This window comes from Canis lupus, chromosome 38 (assembly GCF_048164855.1).
Source record: "Canis lupus baileyi chromosome 38, mCanLup2.hap1, whole genome shotgun sequence".
NCBI lineage: Eukaryota > Metazoa > Chordata > Mammalia > Carnivora > Canidae > Canis > Canis lupus.
Genome location: NC_132875.1, coordinates 12482769 through 12497000, shown reverse-complemented (window position 1 = coordinate 12497000; position 14232 = coordinate 12482769). Strand labels below are relative to the sequence as shown.

General features: G+C 37.7%; 1 protein-coding gene across 1 annotated transcript in view; it reads right to left on the bottom strand.

Annotated features, from left to right (window-relative positions):
• The window catches only part of USH2A (usherin), a 691295-nt gene that overhangs the window by 419119 nt on the left and 257944 nt on the right, over positions 1 to 14232 (bottom strand). Inside the window, exons 21-24 of the mRNA XM_072814508.1 lie at positions 13796 to 13926; positions 5540 to 5666; positions 3027 to 3128; positions 993 to 1172 (exon numbers count right to left, since the gene is read on the bottom strand). Coding sequence (XP_072670609.1) covers positions 993 to 1172; positions 3027 to 3128; positions 5540 to 5666; positions 13796 to 13926 — 540 coding nt within the window. The remainder of the gene's footprint in view (positions 1 to 992; positions 1173 to 3026; positions 3129 to 5539; positions 5667 to 13795; positions 13927 to 14232) is intronic.

The following is a 14232-nucleotide window of genomic DNA, read 5'->3' as shown; positions in this document are numbered from 1 at the left end:
GGGGGGCACTTGGCGGGATGAGCAGTGGGTGTTATGCTACATGTTGGCAAATTGAACTCCAATAAAAAGTTTAAAAAAAAAAAAAAAAGAAAATCCCCCTTGGAAATGTATAGAAGAGACAGCATGAACTTGACATACATTTTAAGAGGAAGAAATTTACTCTCTACACCGTGGATATGATTAAGACTAGGACTGTTTTATATCAGTGTTCACAATAACAAATTGCACTGACTAAGAGAAATTCAGAGTAATGACAGTGTTGAGAAAAGAGCAATGGAAAAGTGCACAGACTGGGAGATTATTTAGCTTTCTATTCTGAAGATAGTTTAAGCAACTTAATAATAGTAACCAGCTTAGTTATAAATGTAGGAGGCAGCGGTGGGCTTGTATTTGACGAAGTCCTATCCACGAAGTCACCGGACTCCCTTCCACACCCTCACCCTGGGTGCCTGCCAGGCAGAGACTGTAGCTGGGGAGGTGGGCCAGGGATACTACCTCTTGCCTTTGCAGCAGCCTTTGGAGCAATGGCAGTAATGGTGGTGACATCTTTCAGCTCTCCCTTAATGGCCTACTCATCCCATTATATAGCTGAAATTCTACTCTTGAGAATACTGTCCGTCTATATAATAGGATAAGTAGATATTTGTGTATTAACCTGGTAAATAAAATGCTTTTGAAACATCTTTCCGAATAAAAGTACATTCTAAGTAAAACAACTGACTAATAAAAGATATTTTTGACACTACCACAAGTAAACCAAGAACTGCCGTGGGCTAGCAGAGGTCTGGCACACGAATACAGGTTTGTAAGTCTTACAACTTATATTACACATTCAGACTTTGAGAATGTATTTATGCATATCATGGCATCACTAGTATTTCTGTGATACTAGGGTCAAATGGGGTCAAAGTAGTTGGACAGGGGAGATTAAATTGTGCAAAGGTTAGAGCATCCATGTTAAGCAACCACTGGTGCCTACTTTAGAAGCTTACCTGTTCCCAGGAACTGGGCTCCATCTTGTAATGAAGTGGGGCATCCCTCCCAGCTGTTATACACGTTGACTTGCTCTTCAGCGCTCTGCCAAACCAGAGGCTCCCAAATAGCAAAGGGATTATACTTCTTCATAAAATACATATCCTTGACACAGCCCACAAAACCCTTTTGGATTATGTCTGTAGGAGTTGACAGATATCAAGAAATGTGTATTTTGGGAAAAAAATGCAAGCAATTAATTTTATGAGCCATTAAAATAAAAGAAGTAGGCAAGAGCTCTCACTACCTATTTACTGCAAACCTCCTGATGATTCACGTAAACACCACGCTGTCACCTACGCTACGTGGTAACAATCATAATGTTTAGCCTTGGTTCGGACCCATCATATATGCAGAAACAGATGTTTATGCAAAAAATTTGTGTTTATAGTAGTAGCCAGAGTACTGCCTTCTGAACTAATGAGATTTCATCTAGTCTTAAAAATAAAAGTGTGGTAAAAAGTTTTAAAAGACTTGAAGGAAGTATTTCTATTAGATCTATTAGTTTGTAGTTTAGTTTCTTCATCGTGATGAACCAGTCTGCTAAACACAGAAGTCAATAATTCGATTTCATATTTAGGAATTAATGTAATGTTGACCTTAATTTTAGGATACTCTAGACCGGGCAGATGCGGGGTTTATGAATATAGCAAACAGGGTGGTAATAGAGGGTTGGAAAGGAAAGTGGGCAAATGAGAAAATTAGAGAAACAGAAACATTTCGTACAGCACTGTCCCTATGGATCAATGCAAAGCTTAGCTCTCAGCTTTGGAGTGTATGATTGGACTCTAGGGAAGGTATTTACCAGCAATCAAAGTTCTACAAAGCAATTCATATGCACAATATAAGATTATTTATTTATACTGAAGATGTGTCCTCTACAGGAAGGGTGCTTGGTATCAGGGTATGCTCCCCTCCTGGTGCATGGATGTAGCCAAGAAGTATGCTTGATGGATAAGGAACTAGGACAAAGGTTCGAGAGCTCTCCCTCTGTGTGTGTGTGTGTGTCTGTGTGTGTGTGTCTGTGTGTGTGTGAATATTTTCAAGGGACTTTTCTGTCTAAAGTAGTCCAATGAAACCCTCTCTACTCGAGAGATATTTCTCAGGAGGTAACTATATTCAGTCTTGGGTATTTAAATATATCCCTCTCCAAGTTTCACTGAAAACATGTTATTCCTTTTGATCTTCATCAGGATTCCCTAAAGACCACCATGCATGCACAATTTATACTTATCTAGGTTCTAGCTCATTTGTAATATTTATGTAGTTATATTTTACTTCCTGGGAGAGATTGGGAAGACCTTATGCCCTTCAAAGAGGACATGGGAAAACAACCCTAAAATCTTAGCGATGTATTTGGAAAGGTGACTTTTTTCTGCCTAAGGTTCACTTCATCCATGTTAGTTCTTATTGATTTCACTTTGAATCAGTTTCTGTTCTCTTGTTCTAAAAACATAGGAATTATTTTGTCTCAGTCTCAATTATAGTACTTATGGCATTTGCTCGGCACTATATGCCCTCTATTATATATCCTCTATTGTGGCAAAGACCACATTTTACTCATCTATGGGCTCCTAGGGACTGGTTCAGTGCTGATCACATGCTCAGGACTCAGGGAATGCTCTTTAGCCTATTTAGAATATAAATCAAGCCCATAGTTTCGCATTTCTGTGTTGCTTCAAGTTTAAAATCTTAGAAAAATTGATAAATAATCCTAAAATAAGATACCTTGGACTGAAATTAGTATCATTCATTTCAGCAAAAGTTTATTAAACTTGTTTCATGTATCAAGGGATGGCACCAAGAATTTAAATGCAAGTAATACACAGTTCCTTTAGAAAAGAAGAGACCTAAGCGACATTTTTGATATAGGAAATACAGCATGAGATAGAATATAACACTATTATTCATATTTTAAAATAATGTTTTCATACTTGATTGCGTTGTACATTTTGATGATAACATACAAATCTTCTACCCTCCAGCAAACTCACCGGGATCCTTCCTGAGGATGGTGTAACCCTGTGGAAGTCCTCCCACAAACACTCCCGTGTTCCCTCCAATGATAGTGCTTCCATTCTGGGTGGCCGAAGAACCTATGGAAAAGGAGATGAGAATTCCAACTTCACCAGGATAATCTGGGTTCTACTAATTTAACAAATGATTAAACCCTTCATTGATCTTCTGGACACCACACTTTCTTGGTTCTCTTTTTTGTTATCATTCTTCAATGGTTCTTCCTCATGGCCCTAACATTTTGATGTTGGAAGGATCAGCCCTTCTCCCCTCTCAGATCTCCTTCTTTCTCCACATACACAGATGTCCTAAGTCCTCTAGAAGGATGACCTAGAGTAGAGGGCTAGGGCACCTTGCAAATGACTAGGCCCAAGACCAGAAGAGGCCTGTGTCCCTGGCTATACTGTATAACAATGAAAATCTCATGTTAAGATTTCTAACATTTCTAACTCCATCTTTTCTTGGGAGGAGGGGGATTTTCTTTTTTTTTTCTCAGAGCCCAAACCACTCTAATTAGCCCTCCTTATATCTGGTAAGTAGGTGTTAAATGCCATCCTTAGCTGACAATCCCCAATATATATCCTTAATCTGGAAATCTTCCCTGAACTAAGAGTTGTATCCAAAAACCTACTGATATTTCCACTTGGATGCCTCACAGATGCTAAGACTGAAGGCATTCACATGAACATCTCTCTCCATATCAGTTTCTCCCATGATCCTGCCAACCTTATTTATGGCAGCTGCATTCTTTCAGTTGCCCAGGCCCCAAACTTAGCAGTCATGTTCTACATTAGGGATTAGCAAACTCTTTCTGTAAAGGGCCAAGTAGTACATATTCTAGGCTCTGTAGACCATGCAGCTTGAAATGGCCACAGACAACAATGTATAACGAATGCATATAGTTGTACTCCAATAAAACTATAAAAACAGTGATGAGCTAGATATGGCCCATGGGTAGTTTGCCAACCCCTGTTCCACCTGAATCAAATCCTTTTAATTTAACATTTATAATATATCCAGATTTCTTATGATATCCACAATTTTACCTCCCTGGTTCAAGAAATCATTTTTTTTTCTTGCCTGAATTATTTTATAATTATTAAAGAAGTTTATTAACTGTTCTCTGTGTTTCTACCCTTGTTCCCTTTAAAAATCATTTGAAAAGAGCAGCTAGAGTGTTCCTTTTATTTTTTTATTTTTTAAGTTTTTTTTTTTTTTTTAATTTATTCATTCATGAGAATACACAGAGAGGAGAGAGAGGCAGAGACACAGGCAGAGGGAGAAGCAGGCTCCATGAAGGGAGCCCAACGTGGGACTCGATCCCGGGACTCCAGGATCACGCCCTGGGGCCAAAGGCGGTGCCAAACTGCTGAGCTACCCGGGCTGCCCTAGAGTGTTCCTTTTAAAGACAGAAGTCATATCATGCCACCCCTTTCTCAAAATTCTCCAATGGGTTCCCTTTTTCCAAGGAAAAGCCCACAAGGCCCTATGTAATACAGCCCTAAAAGCCTCTGATTTCAACCTATTACTAGTCCCTTCACTCACTCTTTCCCACACTGGCCTCCTTGTTGGTCCTTCACATGTCATATATATGTTCCCACCTCAGGACCCTACCACCAACTATTCCCTTGTATTGAAACAGTCTTCTCCTGGTTATTCTCCTGGCTTAACCACCTACTTGCTTTAGGTCGCTGTTCAAATGTCACTTTATCAAAGAGGCCTTTTCTAACAGCCTTTATGAAACAAAAACCTTCCCTTCCCAATACACACAAACACACACAATTTCTTCTTTTTTTGCTTTATTATTTTCAGAATATACTACTATCTGATACTGTTCAATATTTATTTTTTCTGTCTCCTGCCTCTCTCCCATCTAAAATGTAAATTTCCCTCTCCGTATGCATAGCTTCTAGAGCAATACCTGGCATACAGTAGGTGCTCATTCAATTATGTATTTCCTGAATACATTAATAAAAGCCTGCATCATCATACAGGTACTGTAACTGTTTTATAATTATATAAGGACAGTAGAGAGGGTAGGATGGAAAGAATACTAAATTTGAACTTCAAAGACAGGAGAAGTGTTCCAAGAACACTTTCTACCAAGTGTGTAAATTGGGAAAAGTTATTTACCTTGCCTGAGACGCAGGCTCATCATTTCTAAAATGCATATAATAATTGCTTTACTTTATTTGTCTTCTGCAGGTCAAAAATAACACCAGAGAATATCAGTAAAAGCCCTTGCAAATTGTAAAGAATTGTGAAAGACAAAGTTGTTATGGATGACTTTGCTGTTATTTTTGCTTTACTGAAACGGTGCATAATGAGAAAATGGTTCCCAGCCTTCATCATTTTAGGAGCTCTCCAAAGGCAAATTCAATAGCGATACAGATGCAATTGAGAGGAGATAAAGGTGAAAGAAAAAATGTAGAAATATAAACAACAGAAAAGTATGGCAACATCAGCATATCAGCATATATCATGTTCTTACCTGTGTACTGCCCATCAAGTGTGATTTGGCCAAAAGCCTGATGCCTAATAGCTATTATTTCATGCCATTTGCCATCACTGTATTGTTTCCCACCATCATTGGTTGTAGTTACTTCCATTGAAGACCCCTTAGGGGAATGAATAAATGAATGAATGAATGAATATTTATGTTTATTAACTCACTGGCATATAATTCTATATTTGCTAAAAACCAATTTATAACTTTTGACATGATCATGATGGAAGCATGCATAAGTTTCAAACAGAACTCAAAATTAAAGTTGATGCCTAATATCATTCTGGCATTTCTGTGATGTCCTTTTGTAAACACCACAGTGCTCAAACCTGAAAAGATCTTCTCTTTGGAATATAAAAAAAAAAAAAAATCTCTTACAAGTACACCTGCATTTTGAGCACTTATATTCAATCAGAAAGGTAATGAATTTTCTATTCTAAAATTTTAGCTCTTAAAATTTTGGCAGAAATGTGAAATAAAAATTTAAAACTAATAAAATACCATTGAATCCAGATTGTTCTAAAGTCTGGCAACTTAGTTCCTCTTACCTTCCCTACACTGCTATTAAACAGAAGGTGTGAGATTCATACTAAAAATTATCCGGTTATTAATATATTGAACATAAGTATTACAGTTAAACTTTGTACTCAATGCTCTGTAGTCTGAAATCTAGCATTTATATTTGCATCTGAGGTCATAGCATTGTAGTTAAAAATGAGTTCCTAAAAATTTAAAGGTAGGAAATGGCAGACATCAAGAACAGAGATTAGCAGAAAGGAGGTGAGTTTGAGGAAACAGAAAAAGAGAAGTAGAAGAGAACCCTTCCATCCGGTACTTTCTAGTCAAGTGAACACTTTTTTTAGCATATCATATTTAGCAAAATATTACCCTTTGTAGTGTTAGTGAGCAAATATGACTAAGTAGAAGATATTTCAACTTTGTCACCATCAGTTACTACTACTACTACTATTAAAGACAAAAACCACCAGAAAATTGCTCTACACCTTCTAAATGAAAATAGATTTCTTTTTCAATAAAGCTGATTTTCTTAGCAATAATGAACTTCAATCCAGTAAAAAATTTTAAAAAACAAAATAAGATTGGGTAAAAAATATTACAAAATATTTTTTCATTTGTTGGAGTGTCTCGCCGAATTCCCATAATTTTGGAATACCATTTTTCAGAAAGAGAAAAGTGATAGTTACTTGACGTAATCGAAGATTTGTATCACCAAAAGGGCAACGTGAGTCATACCCTCTTAAGCAAAACATTTCTGTTTATGTTTCCCTAAAATAGCTTCGGCAATGTAACATGTCCATTCTACACATTTAATTGGCTCCTGTCAGGCCTCATACAGAGCATGGCAACATGTATGACATATAGAAATTCATATTACCAAAAAAGAGCTTTCAATTTCCCATGAGGATGGGTGGGTTGCTTCTCATGTGGACAATAGCCCAACTTTTATAGACAACTCGATCAGCTAGAAAGATGACCATTTGGTACATCCATTTTCTAGTCCTTGAATTTTTTAGGTTGACTTTCTTTGTATCTCTTTCCTCTACATACTCTTTTATTTTCTTCAACCCTATTTCAACATTTTAATATTTTACAAACACACATTTCATTATCGTAGTTTAATAATTAAAACCAGAACTGGTGTCGTGCCCAATTAATGTGCCCTGGTAGCATGCCCATTAGTTTTTCCATTAGTGAATTCAACAATACTAATGGGATTACTAGCATGGGATGCTAATTGGGCGTGACATAAGAAACTGGCTTACTTCTTAGCATACCCTTGCTAATGATGAAATTAATGAGCATTTTATTAAATGCTGTCTCATCAAAGTGTACTTAGTTAGCGTTAAAATTGTTACAAACGATGCTGCATTCTAAAGATCAGGTGTCTGAGTAAGTGGTTCTTCATATTATGTTTGGCAACAATTTGAAGCATTAATAGTTCTCTCCATCAGAAATCACATTTATTGGAGACAAATTCAAGTACATAACATAGAGCCTCAGGATGCCAAATTTGCTTTATACTTGGAAGAACTTAGCATATTATTCTTTGATGATCATTCGAAAATTATGTTCCCCCACCAATGTGAAGAGAATAATTCTGCGATCAATTCTAGTGTCATAGCATACAGTCTGTTCTTTCCATTTGGAAAATACCAGACATGTTAAATAAATGCCATTCAGAATTGTTTTAAAGCTTTCATTTTTGCAGCTCATTTTTGTTGTGTGAGTTTCTTCTTAATGTCACTGAACATAAAACTTTTAAATGATAACCACAAGGCATTATTGGTCAATAAAATATCATCTGACCAAGCATATCCAAATTGGAATTAATCAAATAAAGAATGGGAGATGATGAATAATTCCTAGAGACAACAAAAAATACAATTAAAAATCGGAAGACTTTTTATTTACTGTGACTCTTAACAATAATTTCAAGTGTTCAGTTCACATATCCAATTTTAAATATTGTGAAGAATCTTTCCCCCTTCCCCAAATACTTATTCACAGAATGCATTCAATCACTGGAAGGGAAATCAAATAAGTTTTCATACCTATTGCCTCTATGTAGGATTACATTGTCATATAAGAAATTCATTACTTAGTTTATTAACATATTTTCAAAAATGTACACAATGACTTCAAGTTATTTTGAAGTGCTGTGCTAGGTAGTAGTGACTTTAAATATCTATAAAATGCTCTTACCACGATGCAAATTTAACTATTTTGAATGAATTGAGGACAGTAATTTTAAAATCATCATCAGTAAAAGTCAGTTTTTCTTTTCTTTTCTTTTTTTCTTTTCTTTTCTTTTTTTCTTTTCTTTTCTTTTCTTTTCTTTTCTTTCTTTTCTTTTCTTTTCTTTTCTTTTCTTTTCTTTTCTTTTCTTTTCTTTTCTTTTCTTTTTTTCTAAGATTTTATTTATTTGTTAGAGAGAGTACACAGAGGGAGAGTGAAAGGGAGAAGGAGATTCCCCATTGAGCAGGGAGCCCAAACATAGGACTTGATCCCAGGACCCTGGGATCATGACCTGAGCCAAAGGCAGGCACTTAACCAACTGAGCCACCCAGGCGCCCCTAAACGTCAATTTCCAACAAACTGAGAAATTAAAACAAATAAGAACTAAATTGTCAAATAATCATTAAAGAGCTGGAAATTTTATCTTAGAAAATGGGTAATTTTCTTTAATTATGAGTATATTTTACTAACAGTTATTGAGTCAGTCAGTAAGTCAATCTGTCAACAGACATTTATTTACTGAGCATCTACTACATTCCAAGGACTTAGCCTCAAGGATCTGTTTCAGGACAAAACAGATAGACTTCGCCCTCACTGGACTGTACAGTCTGATAAGAAAGACACATAAAGCAAATAACTACTGGTCTGATGAGTACAATAAGGTGTTCATTAGATAATCTTATCTCATTCAAAGACAAAGGAAAGAAAACTGGCTTACAGTGGTACCTAAAGTATTCAAAATATAAATAATTTGAACATCAATGGGAAGTATATAAAACGAACTTCTAACTTCTTTAAATCTGAGATACTTCTAACTTTCTACAAGTCGCTGTATTCATATTTCTACCTAAAAAGAGAAAAAACTATAGAAGAATAATCAGAATTTTCTCTATTCCTCAGTTTCAACAATTTTTTATCTGAAAATATGTAGAGCTTTCATTAAAAAGTTTGTAGATATATTCAGTTAACCCGCATTGGAGTATAAATTCTTTGGTGGTGGGGAAGGACAGTCTCCGCTAGCTTGAGCTCACTGTTTCATACAGAGATAGCACCACGTCCTACGCCTACTTAGTATAATGGATCTGATCACACGTTCTCATCCTAAGGGAATCCTGCTCTTAATAATATAAAATAAAATAATATCTTATTTTCTTTTGCATTAATTCATTGTCACTTTCCTGAAAATACAGGTAACTTTTGCCTTGTGGAGAGACACTACTGTTCCAGATAAAAATTCACTTACCAGGCATCAATAATTAAACCTTTCCCATTTCCCTGATCCACCAACTTTTTGTTATAACAATTCAGTTCATACTTGGCTGGCACCTACCAACTTTTTATACAGGCTAAGATTTGGGTATGGAGGGTAGGGACAGAGCAGCTGGAAAAGCTAACGACAGTGATGTGTGATTTGTGCTCTCAGTAATTATCCGAGGGAAAAGGGAGAAGGACAGAAATGATTGGCAATGCCCTGGGAATGCTTCCTTGAACTCTGCTATCATGTCTTACACTGGACTGTCTATCTGATCATTGAGAAGGAGATGAAAAAGATGAGTCCGAGAGTTTTCTGGCAGCCATTCTCAGGATCACAACGACAACACTGTGGCTGAGCAGAGTTAACCCCTTCACCTTCCTATTCTGCAGCATTCTAAGCAATTCCCACCACATTCTTCACAAGGGGAACTATGCTGCCCAAAGAGATGCCGGTCATGCTTCAGATCTGGGGAAATCATTTTTGGATTAATTCTGCAAAGACTTTGCCCCATGTGTTTGAAGAATGCGTGTGTGTGTGTGTGTGTGTGAGAGAGAGAGAGAGAGAGAGAGAGAGAGCATGCGCATGTGTATGTATGGTACACAAAGTTGGTGATGAACAACCTAGGCCAAGTGTATGGTTGCAGATGCTGCTCTGAGATGCGCACAGTCATCTAGAACCACACAGCTACTGGGATGGACATTTGCAATGGGCAGGACCAACGGTGAGTGTGAGTTAGTGTGAAGCCACCGGAGGACACCGCTCTGGGTCCTGTTCCCACCTTGCCCTGTCCAACTCAAGCAGAGACTCTGTACTCCAATTGTGGCACAAGGAGGCCCAGATGAATGGATGGCAGGAGTGAGTGGTGTTTTGTTCACTTCTCATCACTCTGTTCCCAGTGCATAACTGCATAGCACGGTGCCTGGCGTAATAGATGGTTAGCAAAACTGTGTGGAATGAAATAATAAACTAAATCCAGTGCCAGTCCCATCACTCAATTACTGTGTGACCCTAGCTAGGCCACTTCATCTAAAGCAGGGATGAAAACAATACCACCTCAAGTGGCTACTTCAGGAATGAAGTAAGATAATTAACGTGAACCCACTCTGTATACTTTAAAAGCTCTATGAATAAATGGTTATACAATTAAGGTTTTTCTCCATCTGCTTCTTCTCAATTATTCCCAGATATTAACATGTTGAGGGAGGAAAAGCAGAGGCATATTTTCTTCCTCGTTGACATTCTTCTATTTCCCTCTACTGTTTCATTTCTTTTCATGATTGTTGTTGATTTTGACCATTTGACATTTAGTCTCTCTTTTCACCTTGTTAATTTGGATGTTCTTGGAACATTCTCAGTCTGTTAATAATTAATGTCTGTTTCACAGCATTTAAAACAAAACATTTTCGCCTATTTGTGTTGTGAAAATAAGACACCAATGTGATCCGTTCCCCAACTGTCTTCTCCACTAGGTTGATACCGTTAGAAACTTTTAAATCACTTATCCTTCCCTCTCCTTCAAATTTAGTCATTTTAGCACCAAACAACTATTGGAGGTTTGTCTATTTCACATTTTCCATGTGTCTCCTCTATTTCAAAGATTCTTTAGCAGCACAAAACACATTCCTAGTCACACTGCCCCTAAACATTTAGGTGGATATTGCCCGGTTTAATATTCACATCTCCTTTTCCTCTTCATATGTCAGACTTTTCTTTTTCTTCCTTTTGGTTAGAAGGCTTGCTGAAATACTTCCTTCCAGTAAGGTGAAGGGATGGTATTTTATCTGAGTCTCTGCGTATTAACAAGCGTTACTCTTTCATGCTGACAGGCAATATAGTATCAGAGTTAACATCATGGTCTTTGGTGGTGGAGTGCCTGAGTTTCTTTCAATCCTGACTTCATCACTAATTAGCTGGATGACTTTGGGGAAATTAATTTAAATGTGGCTCTGATTTTTTTTTTTAACTTGTAAAGTGGGAATAATAAGAGTCTCTACCTCATAGAGTCATTGTGGTGTTTAAATGAGTGTGTGTGCATGTGTGTGTGTGTTTACATATGCAGTGGACACGTGGAATCACGCCTGGCACACAGAGGTCCAACAGAAGGCTTAGTTTTGCTTAATCTTGACTAGAACTTCATGAGTCCTTGCAATAAATTTATAATCAATGCTCCTGTAAAAGGATACACTCTTTTGCATTATAGTTCATTATTTTTTCTCTCATCCTTTCAATCCTTTTTATTGTGCACGTGTGTTTTTGTTCTCCTTCTGAATTTCTTCTGAAAAATGTTAGTGGCCTCCATCATTTTTCTCTTTTTGTATGTTTGGGACATATTTTGACCTGCTAATGTGAGGTTCAACAGTGTCTCCTAATGAACCTACTTAAAGTTTTCAAATGATAAATAGTATTTTCAGTTCTGTCTCTGAATCAACTTCAGTATGCTGGCTGTTGTGGGTATTTTTTTTTTTTTTTTTTCCCAATTGCCATCTGCGTGGCCTCCTGAGACAGCTGCTGCTTCTCCCATTCTCTCTGGCTGCTGGATCGGCTTATGTGTGATGCTATTTCTTCTTTGCTTACTCACTGCCCACCTATTGGTCCCCCTTAAGAAACTGCAATTCTACGGGACACCCAGGAGTCCATGCCTGAGTACCTACCAAGTCCTGGCCTTGCAGCTATCAGGCCCCTGTCCAAACACCAGGTGTAAACTGTTCTTCCTTGCTCTTTCCAGTTGCCAACTCGTGGCTCTTCCAGCTTCCTGGGACAAGAGGAACCTTCCCTGCTGCCTCTTGGGGTACCCTGCAAGGAACCTGGCACAATGCTCAGAGTCACTTATTCCAGCTGCCCTGCCTTCCCTCTCCAGAGTGTGCGGGTGTTCAGGGTGCATTAAGTGATGATCCTCACCCAGAGCTCTTGGCCCATGACTTAGATACAGAGAGAAAAGTCAGACCAGCTTTACAGTATAACATAAAACATCTATTTGGCAAGCATAACTTGTGATTTAGATCACAGTTTTAGGTTGAAACCCTGAGGAAATGGAAGGTAAGACATCTTTTACAAAGTCTTACTCATTCCTCAATTATTCACTGACCTGGTACAGTACCTAATGTCAAATTCTTACCAATATTTGTTTAACTAAAGGGAAGACTGTTCAATGATTTTCCCATCGCCTTTAGGAAAAATTTAAAACTTCACATTTGTTTACAGAGCACTAAATGATTTGGTCTCCACCCAGCTTTTCAATCTTCCACTTTTTTCTTTGTCCTATCCCTCGGCCATATGACATTCATCTCCACGTATAGAATAAGTCATGTTCCTGTCTACCTTGGACATCTAACATTTGCTATTTGCTCGGCCTGGAGATTTTATTCCCAGTGCCTTCCCTCTCTTTTTCTTTCTCTTTCTCTTTCTTTCTCTTTCTTTCTCTCTTTCTCTCTTTCTCTCTCTCTGTCTCGCTCTCCCTCTCTCTCTCTCTCATTAGCATGTCCCCTGCTCTGCCCCACCTCAAACATGTATCTTCCTGTACAGACATGTGCTCTTGTTCTGACTTTCCTCCTTGTTTTGCACCTCAGTTAAATATCACATTTCCAGAGAAGACTGACAACTCAGAAAAGAAAGACCCTTTATTTTATGCTCCCATAACACACAGCATCTTGTACTTCTCTTTCATAACATTCATGAATATTTTAAACTAATCCTTCCACGGTATCCTACCTAGATTGTTTCACAGGGGCATGGTTGCTTTTAACTTTAAAGCTATTGTAGCCTGCAATACCCAGCATTATAGTACCTAACAGGGACTTAAATATTTGCTGATAAACAATGGAGGGAGGGAGGGAACAGAGGAAGGGAGGGGGAGGGAGAAAAAGATAGGAGGGAGGGAGAAAGTGAAAGAATTAAAGAGAGACACAATTTTGCTTTCAAGGAAAATAAAAATAGATCTATTCAAATGTATTTTAAAGTTTTCATGTTCATTATGAGGTAGCATATGGTTGTTAAGCATGCAGATTCTCAGTCAGATTATGTGGTTTGCAAGGGAGCTCTTCTATTTTAGCTGTGAGCGAGTCACCAGCAACTTTGGAAGTTTCATTATCTTCATTGGTAAAGTGGGGATAATAATAGTACTTACTTCCAAGTTTTTGGTGGGGATTCAATGTGAAAATATAAGCACCTTCATCAGTCCCTGGCACCTCGCCCACTCTCAAAAATATCAAGTCTTATCATTACTCATTTACCTGAGGATCAAAAAGAAAACAAGGACGTCCATTCTTCAACTGAAGTGCAAAATACTCTTCCTGATTGCCAGGCGATGCCGCAAAGACAATCAAACCTTCAGGCACCCTTGTTCGAAAGCTGGCCTTAATGCCTGGTGAGACAAGTGCAATCAGCAAATCAGTGCTGGGGTTTTGTTGATTCTTTCTGATAAACGTACATTTACTTTCATTATTATTTATGATGTAGTGAGTACAGTCAGGGAATTATACACGGCAATGTACTGGGATGGTCCTAGCCATTTGGTTTGAAATATATCGTTATGAATGCCAACCTGTTCTTGGAAACTCAAGCCTGCACACCCACTAATCAATATATAATGTACTTTCAATTTATGCAAAACTCATCAACATGAAAAGATATGTTGTCAACCCAAAATAATACTCTGGATACTCAGAGT